The sequence below is a fragment of the Pyricularia grisea genome, assembly GCF_004355905.1.
Source record: "Pyricularia grisea strain NI907 chromosome Unknown Pyricularia_grisea_NI907_Scaffold_11, whole genome shotgun sequence".
In the NCBI taxonomy this organism is placed as follows: domain Eukaryota; kingdom Fungi; phylum Ascomycota; class Sordariomycetes; order Magnaporthales; family Pyriculariaceae; genus Pyricularia; species Pyricularia grisea.
In genome coordinates this window covers 395469-406586 of record NW_022156723.1, presented here as the reverse complement: position 1 = coordinate 406586, position 11118 = coordinate 395469, and the positions used below count along the sequence as shown (strand labels likewise).

Here is an 11118-nt window from a genome sequence, read left to right as displayed (position 1 = left end):
GGATTTTCTCTTCCGCCGCAATTTCGTGCATATCCCGGAGTTTATCTTCCAGCCAACGTACGTTCTCCTCCAACGAGGGTGACGATTTCCATGTAAGCACGTCGTCTGCGTATGCCAGCCGCCACTTCGCACCGTTTTTGACGAGGTACGCCAAATATAGCATATATAGGATCGGGGAAAGGGGAGACCCTTGCGGGGTGCCGCACCCAAGCCGCCTAAAGCCCGTGGTCGTACCCTCCAGCCGGACTCGGGCCTGGCGGCCGCTTAAAAAGTTAATCACGAACCTGAGGAGCATTTTACTAAACCCGAGGCTCCGCATTTTCCGTATTAATCGCCCATGGAGGAGGGCGTCGAAGGCGCCTTGGACGTCGCATGCGACAAGGGTAACTTCCTCCCCGCGAGCTAAAGCCTGCTCGATATCGTGGGCGAGGGCACAAACCAGATCCGTCGCCGATCGCTTGGGTAGGGCACCGCCGTGGGTGCAGCTAAGGAGCCCGTTGTCGTGTATGGCCCAAGCTATCCGGCGTGCAACGAGCCTTTCGAGGCCTTTTCCGATGCAGGAGAGGAGGGCTATAGGCCGCCAGGATCGAACGCTGCTCCGGTCTTTCTTCCCCGTTTTCGGTAGCATCGCGACCTCGGCCTTCTTCCAAGGCGCTGGGAAATGTCCGAGTTCCAGGCAACGTTGGTAGAGCCTGCGCACCGGCTCGGCCAACGAAGCCCATCCGGCTTTTAGTAGCCGGACGGTCGTTCCGTCGATGCCCGGGGACGTGCTCGTAACCCCAATGCAGGAGCGCTCCGCCTCTTCCGCACTCACCTGGGTGTCCCAAGGGATTTTAGCCTCGTCCGCCGACCAGGCCTCCAAGGGGTCTCCCTGCAGGTCATCCTCCGCCGAAAATCGGCCAAGCACCTCCCGCTGCAGTGCTTCCGCTTTTGCTAAGGGCTCGCTCACTTGCTCGCCGTTAATAACCAGCGGCGGGGACCGGAGGCGTGGTCCGGCTCCCAGCCAGCCCACCATGTTCCACAAATCCTTATCGTCGCGCAGTTGGTCAATCCGGTGCCTCCAGTAATCCCGCTTCGCGGCCCGCACCCCTTTCGTGTAAGCTTTCTCCTCGGCAGAGGCGTCTGCCCTATTTACAGCGCTCCGTTTAACCCGCTGGAATTCGACCCAGAGCCGCTGGCAGTTTTCGGTCCACCAAGGAGCCGAGCTGCCCCTTTTTCCCGCCGGCGTACCCACGACCCACGTCACTTGCTCCCATAAAGTTGTAAATTCAGCTACCCACGCGTCCAATGCGTAGCCATCGGCCGCGGATCCCGGGTCCGGCATATCTTGCATGCCAAAAGCAAGTAGCTCCGCGAACTTTGGTAGCCGGTCGTCCCTAACTGAGACGTTGACCGCCTCCGGGCGGGGGGCGCCGCGCGTCCGCAGCGTGGTATAAAGAGATTCGTGGTCGGAGCCTGTGTAAAGACTGCTGTCAACCACAGTTACCGTGCTGGGGAGGTTGGAAAAAACCATATCCAGTAAACCCCCGTCGCGGTGGGTGGGCACGCCGATATTTCCTGTAAAATGCATGCCCTGGGCTTGCGCCCATGCCGTCAGTTGATCCCCTCCGCGTGCGTCTGTGCGGCCTGGCTGGTATGCAGCAGCCGCTACGTTAAAATCGCCGCCTATCACCGTGGGTCCATTTGGCACGGTATTGCATACCATTTCCAGCGCGGCCTCAATACCCGGAGCCCTATATACGTTAATAAACAATATTCCGTTAATTTCGAGCCAAAGTACGTCCCGCGTATTTTGGCCCTGCGGTAACCGTCGTTGTGCGGCCCCTAGGGCTGCCCCCTTCTTGACGTAGGTGAGCACCCGGGGCCGGAACCCAGTCATGGCTTCGTAAGTGCTCGCGTGCCATTCGTCCACTGGCGCAAAAACATCATAGCCCGGGTGCGTTTGTGTAGTCGTCTTTAGCCCGCACCATGGCTCTTGGACGTTAACCAGGTCCACTTCTCTCTGGTGGCATAACTCCAACAGGCTCAGATGCACACCCATCCTTTTGCCTACGTTGGCCCAAACTACGTCGAGGCGTTCCCGCTGCATGTTGCCGAGCGAATATTTCGTCATATCAATCGATGGGTTGCTTCCAAGTCTATCACATCAGCGGGGCAAGGTTCGGCAGCCGCTGCGTCCTCCTCCATTTCGGCTGCCCAAACGATTTCGTCGTGCACGCGTTCCTGTTCAGCCTGCAGGAAGTTGCGGATGTCCGCCCCTGCCGCCTCGCATGGCCGCGCTCTTTTGTTTGAGATGCTCGATCGGGAGCTCGAGGTTTGCGAATGCTGCGATGAGGTGCTTAGGACCGGGATTGCAGGTGCCGGCTCTCGGCGGGCCGCCTCAGCCCGGTCGTTGATAATCGCGGCACGGTTGGCACGTCCGATTCTGCGGATCCCCTTTAGTTTACGCTGTGAAGGTCGTTCAAGCTTCCCATTTACCACCAAAGGTCGGGCAGGGCAGTTCTCATGTCCGGATGGGAAATGGCCGTGGCAGTTAACGCATTTGGGGGCTGCCTTGCACGGCTCTTCCTCTGTCGCATGTTTTGCTTCACCACATATGCCGCAACGCGCCTGCCGTACGCAGCGACGTATTTCGCAATATCCCTGGCAGCCATCGTAGTGGTGTGTAATTTTGCGTGACTTTTCAACCTTCCGCGCACGTTTCGACACTCCAAAAAGCTGAAAAGGCTTTACGGGTTGAAGGAAAGACACTATCCACGTGCCCTCAGCCGTATGCGGGTCGTATCCATGCTTGGAAATATGCCAGTTGACTGGCTGCTGGCCTGTTGCCACGGTAATCTCCTCCTGGATTACATCATGTACGTCCTTTCTTCCGTCCAGGCAATTGAGCGTTCGGGGCACTCCAGAGACGGCGTATGTGTGCCAGGTTGTCGGGACAGTGACTTCCCGCGCGTCCAATGCGTCCATAATGGCCTTGACCGCGCTGGGGTTGAGGAGTTTTTGCCGTGTTTCCTCAGAGGCCACCGTAACACCCCAGCCCGTGGGGGTACGCTTGGCGTTTGGGATTTCACTGTGTGGCACCGAGACCAATTCGGCCAGTTTGGTCGTTACCGCGTATGGCTCCCTCGTCACCATCCGCAATTTGTCATTTACGCGGATCAGGATGCGGTTGGACGGCTGTTCTGTCAAACGTTTCGGGGCTTGGGAGCGGTCCCGGCCCGATTGGGAGGGAGTTGCGGAGCTGTCAGGTGCATTGCCGGGCGTCGTACGTATCGGGTACGAGCGCGTGGCCGGGGTTAAAATTTGCGTTGGGGCCGCCGCTGGTGGCGTGGCGGCTCGCTCGGCCCATGTGACCGATTTGTTAGTGGGCGTGCCTTTGCCTTTGGAGGCCGACGACGCCGTGCCCGTCCTTGTAATTAAGATGCTGCGCCTTTCGCTGGAACTGGTCGGCGAACGCGACGGGGAGCGCGAACGCTCTTTTTCAGGGAGGGTGCGACTGAGGAACCAGCCGCTGATCACATCATCAAGTTCGAGAACAATTCTCCTAAGCGCGGCGTCCTCCGGGGCCTGTAAGCTTTCGAGCTTGGCTGCAAAAACCTCTTCGAGCCAGCTGCCGACTGTTTCCACGTTTTCCAGCTCCTGCTGCAGTGTTTTGATGGCCAGGGCCGGGAGGCTGGAGTACCTTCCGCGGCCGGCCGGCTCAGGCGCATTAGCGGTGCACGTGTCGAGAGATACGTGTTCCGACTCGGCCTGGCCCGGCGGCAAAGCCTGCGGCGTGCTCTGCGGGCGCGCGCGGCGGTTTGAGACCTCTGGTGAGGCCATGACGACCGGCGCCCGGAGGGCGAAAATTCTTCAGCTGTTAAGCTTATTGGTGTGTTTGGGTGTGAATCGCTAACAAAGGTGGGTCTGACCCATGAATGGTGGAGGATGCTTGTTGCTGTCTTCAAGTTTGGCTGTTTGTGTTTGTCTTCGTTTGTTTCGCTTGTCTGTGTTCTTTTTTGGCCCTATTTCACTGGTTTGAACACTGTCACCCGCCCCAATAACCTTATTGGACGCTTTTATAACCTACGTATTGCTGTACGTTGGTTTATATACGTGCACCTATGATCTTAAGATTATCCAAGATAAAAGCTACCGCAAAGAAAAAGGTTTACCTTGTCATAAGCAGTTGTTTGCTTCTGAAATCCAGATAAGTCAGCATTTCTTTTACAATTTGTCGCTTCCGGAGTATAGAGTGAAGACCAGGAATTCGTAGAAGTGAAATTGTACTGAATGCTTGCCTTGCCTTGGTCAACCCTCAGAAACTCGTTGGGCGGCACCTCATCGTTGTGTTTGGGCGAATCTTGCCAGTGCTGTCCAAATGCAGACATTGCGTTAAAGCATTTTCCGCAGGTGCAAGTAATGGGGGAACTTCTGCTTCCCTGCGCCTCCTTTGAGTCTTTGCCGATTTGCTTGGGCACGTTCATTTTGAAGCTTAGAGATACCTGCTCAGTTTATGCTAGCACAGTCAATGGGTCCAGTCAATCCTTTATTTATATTTAGGGCCCAACCCCGTATACGTAATGAGAACTGTTAGTGATTGTAGGAGCTGCAGATTAAAGTTCGAGATACTTACTGCTAGTTTATCCCTTGGAAGGCATGAGTTTAAAGGATTTTAAAGAGTTTCTACCAAGTTGAGATTATTGATGCTGTGTGGGATGTTTGTTTAGACGACTGTCACGTTTTCTAAGATCCCATATACTCCCATGTTATCAGTCAGAGCAGTATCTGGTACTTTCTGGTAGAGAAAAGCTTGCCATCAAGGTAGCCCAGTAGATCCTTCAGACGATGTCGGATCTGACACCATCCGCGACATTATTCATATCTGAACCCAACTTTGAACTTGCCGATCAGGATTGGGTATTGGGTGATTGCAAGAAGTCGGATTGTTTAACATTCTGTCAATATAGGTGATAACGCTTCCAGCCAGAAAACCAATAACTTTGGTGTTATGGGTTTTGGAGACTGTGCCAAGGAGGCACGATAGGAAGACATGCGCCTGTCGAGATGTTACTTGCAATATATCCCTGATGGAAAGCATTACAGTGGCTTCTACGTATCGTTGTAGATAATTTCAAGAATTGATTGGTGCTGAGGCGAAATGTATTAAGTCAATTGCTGGTGAAAATGATAAACAGTGCTTCCTGCTCCTGTCTGGTAGAAAAGCAGGCCACGTTGCTACTCCACATATTTCCATGGGGTTCCATGAATTTCTATACGTTTCTCTGTAATTGGCGGTTCAAAATCTTGGCACAGAAAGGATGCTTCGTTTGCTTTTTTGGCAAGCTTGTCGCCAATCAAAACACACAGCACCCCAGTGCCAACCTAATTATTGGACAACAACGAAACTCCAGAAAAGCCCCTGCCATGTACATTCATCCGCTTTACCCCGCCTATCTCAACTTTATCTCAACCTCTTCAGCTTGAAACTTCCCCACCCGTTCGAACTTTACGTCAACCTTATCTACTGTATACAGCATTGACCAAGGATCTTGTCGCAAGCGCCACCTATCGTTCGCCCTCGTCTGCCTCCCTCATTCGAATACCCGCCATTTCTGATCCCAAAGCGTACACTGTCGGCTGGATTTGTGCTTTTCGATGAAAACCACGCCCCCTGAAAGCAGTTAAACAGAATGATAACATCTATGCTTTCGGGACAATGGGGGGGACAACGTTGCGATTGCTGTTCTGCCTAAAAGAAGAGGTGGGAATCGCGGCTGCCGCTACAGTGGCGAGAGACATGGTCCACAGCTTCACCAGCGCGCGCATTGGATTGATGGTCGGGATTGGAGGTGGTTGTAGTTTTGAACGGATAAGCTACGTAAACATTTGCTAAAACAAGTTTACCCCTCCTCCCTCCTCATCAATGGACATGTTGTGTATACGTGCCGTGCTGATGGTTTCCCTGGTTTTGCACCGTGCTGCCACCCCTTATTTGGTAGTTCGTATTATTGTTCTGCAGCCACGTTAGCGATAGAAATTTCACTGCATGTTTATTAAGCGTTAACTTGCCTCTTGTTTAAGGATGGTCTCCACGGCAAATCTAAGGATGGGATCATTTTTGGAGGCGACGCGCAGCTCCTCCACAGCTTCAAGGATTTTCTTCACCTCAACCTTGCTGAGCTCCGCCAGGTTTTCCGCGGGTGGGTCATATATCGTGTACAGGTTATCGATGTGACAGTTGATATCTTTGATAAAATCTTCGAGGTGCTTTTTCTGGTAAAAGGCGAATTTGACACGTTGCGCCACTGAAACCTTGTTTCGACGGCTGTTGACGGTGCCCTGCATTTGCCGGTGCAGGTAACGGTACGTGAGGTTCCAATTCCCGCTGCCTTGGTCGAATGGGGAAATCTCGTTCGTGATGGCGCTGGAATCTTTCTTACGTTCCCCGTGACAAAGCTTCTGGCACTCTTCGAAAAGGGTTGATACCGCCAAAAACGTCTTAATGGTCTGTTTTTCCTGGGTTTCGTTAAGCTGGAACGATCCGGATTCTTTCATTGAATTTTCATCTTTAACTTCCCAGCCTGCGATTCCGGCCGCCTCTCCCCAGCGCGTCAGCCTCAGCTGAGCACTGTCAAGCTGTACCAGCAATGACTGTGGTCGCGTAGCCGCTTGCTTCGCTACAAGGATGTAGTCAAACGACGCTATTGCTGTGTTGAAAAGGCTAGCGAGCCCAGATGCCGCCCAGATACCTTCGAGACCTGTCATCTCCAATATTGCTGATCTCAGCGCCAAAAGACTCAACCTCGGACGAGGAATAGACTTATTGCCTTTTCACCCACACTTCACGGCACAAGCCGTCAGGCAAACCCTCCGTGCACCTTAAGGCACGGGATCGCGTCAGTGAACTAACCCCCTAAGCAGGACCGGGCCCGAATCCGGTCAGGCACGATCCGCCTCTGCCCTGAACGCGCGCCGAGATACTCCTCGAGAGGTTGTTGACGACCGGCTAATAAGCCGGGACAAACCCGGCGTTAAATAATAGTAATAATAACAATACTACCACTACTACCACTACTACCACTACTTCTTGATTATAAAACCTATGATGGAATTTGTTAAGGGAATAAAATAGTTTTATTGATTTCAACAATCTTTTCAGCGAAAGGATTTTGGTACCTATTATTCCCCGCTAATAAGCTGGTAAAGGCCTACCTATATATGCACGGTAATAGGATAAGGCCTTTTGCCTAAATATGTGGCATGTTGATTATAAACACTACCCCCAGAATATTAACTAGTTGTCGCAGTTCCCCCCATCTGCCCCTCCTCTTCTACAGGCCTATATAAAACTATTAGCATCCTGCAACAATATTTAATTTATAATAACGGACTTGCTGTTATCCATTCCGCTGTAGTGTCAACACCCTTGTAACAATAGTCGATAGACCCTTCAATCATCAATGAACCAGTTTTGCGGCAAGCAAACTTGGTGTAGTGACTGTTAGGTCTATGATCTTTAATACACCTATTACATCAATTAGAACAACATTAGTCTTAAATAATATAATGATAACATACCAGCATTTAGCCTGGGCTCCAACGAAAGCAGTGGCAATAAAAAATAGTGAAAGTTTCATTTTCAAATATTGTTAATCGACAATGAAAGTTAAAATAGCCTATAGTTTTAACAAAGGAAATAGTAAAAAAAAATGTAGTGAAAGGAAGTGGGTTTATATAGTTTAAAAAATAGTTTTAAATTACTAACTTACCGGTGATTAAAATGTTAATTTTAATGTTTAAACTGCCCCTAGCCCCCTAATTGCTCCCAATCACGGAAACAACTTCGGTACACCTAGTTTGCTGGCCGTAAATATTTCTCCCAAGCCCTCGAAGGTCCCGCAAACTCCTTTGGGTTATCCCAATTGCAACTCTCCTGGCGCGTGTCCCAAAGGCACGAATACTCTTCGAAAGCACGACGGAACCAATGAACCCAAAAGCCCGTCTCAAACCTCCCCACTTTGGAACAAAAAGCGCCACCCATTAAAATTAAAACATTTGGGTAAAGTAAAGGTCAATGCGCGAAATCACTTTAAAACCCGTGGTTTACGTGCTTTAATGCCATGCAGTAGTTGCAAAGCCCACCCACGAGGCAAATGCTCTAAACATTGTTCTAATTGCAAAGAACAAATTCGAGATAAGAAATGCCATTGTGCAATGCATTATGCCAATTGCGAAGAACAATTTCAACGCTTTAGGCACAACTGTCCTTCACATTGCGAATTTTGCCTGACAGATTAAAACGTTGGTAAATGTATACCTTATTATTATCCAAATTGTACACGTAATTATACATGTGGCCCACATTAAAAAACCATGGAAGGGTATAAAGAAGAGTATATAAGAGAAATTAAAGCTGGAAAAGCACATCCAGATGACATTTGGGATTATTGCGCGGATACAAAATTTTGCACACTTTATAAATAGGAGGGACTCGTAAATAGTATACTATATTTGGGCAAAATCACAATGTAATGGCCAGGTATGCATTTGAGAGCTTTGCATTAAGCGTCATTAAAAAATGTATTAATCCGAATTAAAATGGTAAAAATTACAATAAGCGACACGGTGGAGGGACACTTCCAAATTGAACAAATAATTGCTCTTATTGCTTTTGTTTAACGACGGCTAATTCGACAACCGTCAAGGACTTTTAGTTTCGCCCACGGTATAGAGAGTGAGATTGCTCCTTTTTGGATAATTTTAAAAAAAGACCGTCGTGGGCTTGCAACCATAATGAACTATGTAATCTTCGTCGGCCTTCCTTACACCGTCAAACTTAGTTAACTGACGATATATTTCGTCCGCGATGTAAAACATGCACGGTACCGTTAGGGTGATATGGAGGAGCAATCTGAGTTAATACAACATTCGCATAAATTTCGAGTCGAAAGTCCCTCACCCAGCTGTAGAGTGTGAACAGGGCCGGCCGAACTGCTGCTTTAAACAATACTATTAAATACAGTTAAAAGCGTTGACCGTAGCCACACCCAAAAGCTGCCTTGATTGGTAAAATCCTCGGTAGCAGCGGCTCCACTGGCAAAAAGGGGATAATCACCATGCAACATACGTGATGATCAAGTCCTCATTAAGATAACCAAGTGCGCAGCTCTATCTATCCCCAGAAACCTAAGTACAAATAGAGGCTGTTGTAGGCCGTCTCGAGGTTCTGGCACGCTTGGAAGTTTGTCTCGTCCTCGTCAAAATTATTATAAAGCGGCCAATTTGGCCTTTCTTATCTTTCATGTCAAGTATTTTTGCTCCGTTAGGTCCGTTTACACTGTTTTTAAATGCGACTGCTAGATCCCGAGCCTCAGGCTATCTTATGTGGCCAGCTATTATGTTTTAAGTTGCTTAAGTTTAAAATTATTTGGTATTTCGGAACGGAGGTCGAGGATATTTAAAAAAAATAACTGTCAGCATGTTGAAAAAGAGTTGAAAATGCGAACAAGTTACAAATTGCCGTGCAGGCGCGTCACGCGAATCCGGGGTCGAATTAAAAAATATCCACGATTCTCGTGGCCTGTGTCCAGCTAATGGAAAATTAGGTTGGCATTATGTGATTTACTCCGGACGCAGGCTAGTTTGGATTAGGAGGCGACTAATAAAGACGAAACAAATGGTACCAAAATGCCCTTTGGAGGGAACCTCTACGACCGAGAGAAAAATAGGTCGAGCCTCTGATAGCATACAAAAACGGTCAGCAAAAATACCTCGGTAGCAATCCGATGGTCGGGCTGCCAGGCCTAAATGGATGTAGCGCCAGGCTAAAAGCCTTTGACTCATTTGGGCAAGGGCGCATCCTAGATGTAGCCGTCGCTTTACTTTACCAGGATGCCAGGAGGATATTCACCTCCAATCGGATGAGCGTTGCAAAAAAGGCAACGATCCCTCAAATACAATATCACTTACATATTTCGAACTTTGGCAATTGTCATCCTCCAAGCCCATTTAACAAAAGCGGTGTAACAGCAAGAAGTAGGCGGACCAATTTAATTTATCTGGGAGCAACAGATTTTGCATGGATTGGTACACCGTACACAGCTCAAATAAAGGTTTTCGATATTATTTTCCAACTGTCCCCTTTGGACGTTTGACCGGCAAGATTCGCAAGAGTATTTAAACAGCAGTTATACCCCAACTGTGTCGCGGCTCCGCCGGGCTATACGTCCTTTTCGGTCCCTCCAAGTCCTGATTAATGGTATACCATTTTTTTCCCCAACCCTTTAAATTTTTCTCGTATCCCCTGATTGAAACTATTGGGGGCTTTGCGATTGAATCCTTCGAAATTGCCTGCCTACTGCTGCGGTCGCTGCCCACATCGCCGCCGTCTTTAATAGCGTCTCAAAACACATCCGGCGGCGATTTTAGGTTCGAGTCTTTGGACATGACCGAGATAAGACCAGAGTATGCCAGGTTTCGTCCAATTTCAAGTACAACTTTTCCCAATCACAGCAATTATGGCAACAACGACGGGAGGCGGATTTTCCGTAAAGGCGGGAGGAAGGAGCTGGGGAGGTGCCGTACCAGGCGAGAACCGATTATATAACTGTCCTAAAATTCTCAACTGATCCAAAATATAAACGTGATCGGGGATAATCGTAGGCCTACGCATTAATATTAGCTTCCTTTATCATAGAGAGGTTGCAATAATTTAATTTGGAAAACACTTTGTTTTACGCGGCTGGCAGGTGTAGTTTTTGATCACATATATTCTTTGAAGGTTTTTGCGACTATATACAGCTTTTATATAATCTTCGAGTCCTAGTTTTATAACTTTTACAAGCTATTATACCAGGCGAAAAATCTGTGGTCAAAAAAAAGCTTCACAGACTTAATAAATTGGTGAACCACCAACTTCACCCTTCAATTTCACTATAATGTAATGACCGGTGGGCAATTCCCCATCAGTTTTTTTCGCGCCGCAGTGTCGGTCGACTTCAAGAATTATCTTTTGCCCGTAAACTTCCAAGACCGTCGTAGAATTCTCTTTTATATCGATTATGTCGATGGTTTGTTTAGGGTGACGGACAAGCGTAGCGTCGCACATTCCGACGCTTTTACCCTGAGAATTAACAG

At 49.0% G+C, this 11118-nt stretch overlaps 3 protein-coding genes across 3 annotated transcripts; all 3 read right to left on the bottom strand.

Moving 5' to 3' along the window:
- Positions 1 to 4115: 4115 nt before the first annotated feature.
- PgNI_12324 (uncharacterized protein) lies at positions 4116 to 4466 on the bottom strand (the record flags this gene model as incomplete). Its single annotated transcript, XM_031132276.1, has 1 exon — positions 4116 to 4466. One exon carries the CDS (start codon positions 4464 to 4466, stop codon positions 4116 to 4118), a length of 351 nt encoding a protein of 116 aa, XP_030976263.1.
- A 1576-nt stretch (positions 4467 to 6042) lies between these two features.
- PgNI_12323 (uncharacterized protein) lies at positions 6043 to 6747 on the bottom strand (the record flags this gene model as incomplete). Its single annotated transcript, XM_031132275.1, has 1 exon — positions 6043 to 6747. One exon carries the CDS (start codon positions 6745 to 6747, stop codon positions 6043 to 6045), a length of 705 nt encoding a protein of 234 aa, XP_030976261.1.
- Positions 6748 to 7276: 529 nt separating this feature from the next.
- PgNI_12322 (uncharacterized protein) lies at positions 7277 to 7440 on the bottom strand (the record flags this gene model as incomplete). Its single annotated transcript, XM_031132274.1, has 2 exons — positions 7277 to 7321; positions 7378 to 7440. The coding sequence occupies 2 exons, from the start codon at positions 7438 to 7440 to the stop codon at positions 7277 to 7279; spliced, it is 108 nt and encodes a 35-aa protein (XP_030976262.1).
- Between the last annotated feature and the right edge of the window lie 3678 nt (positions 7441 to 11118).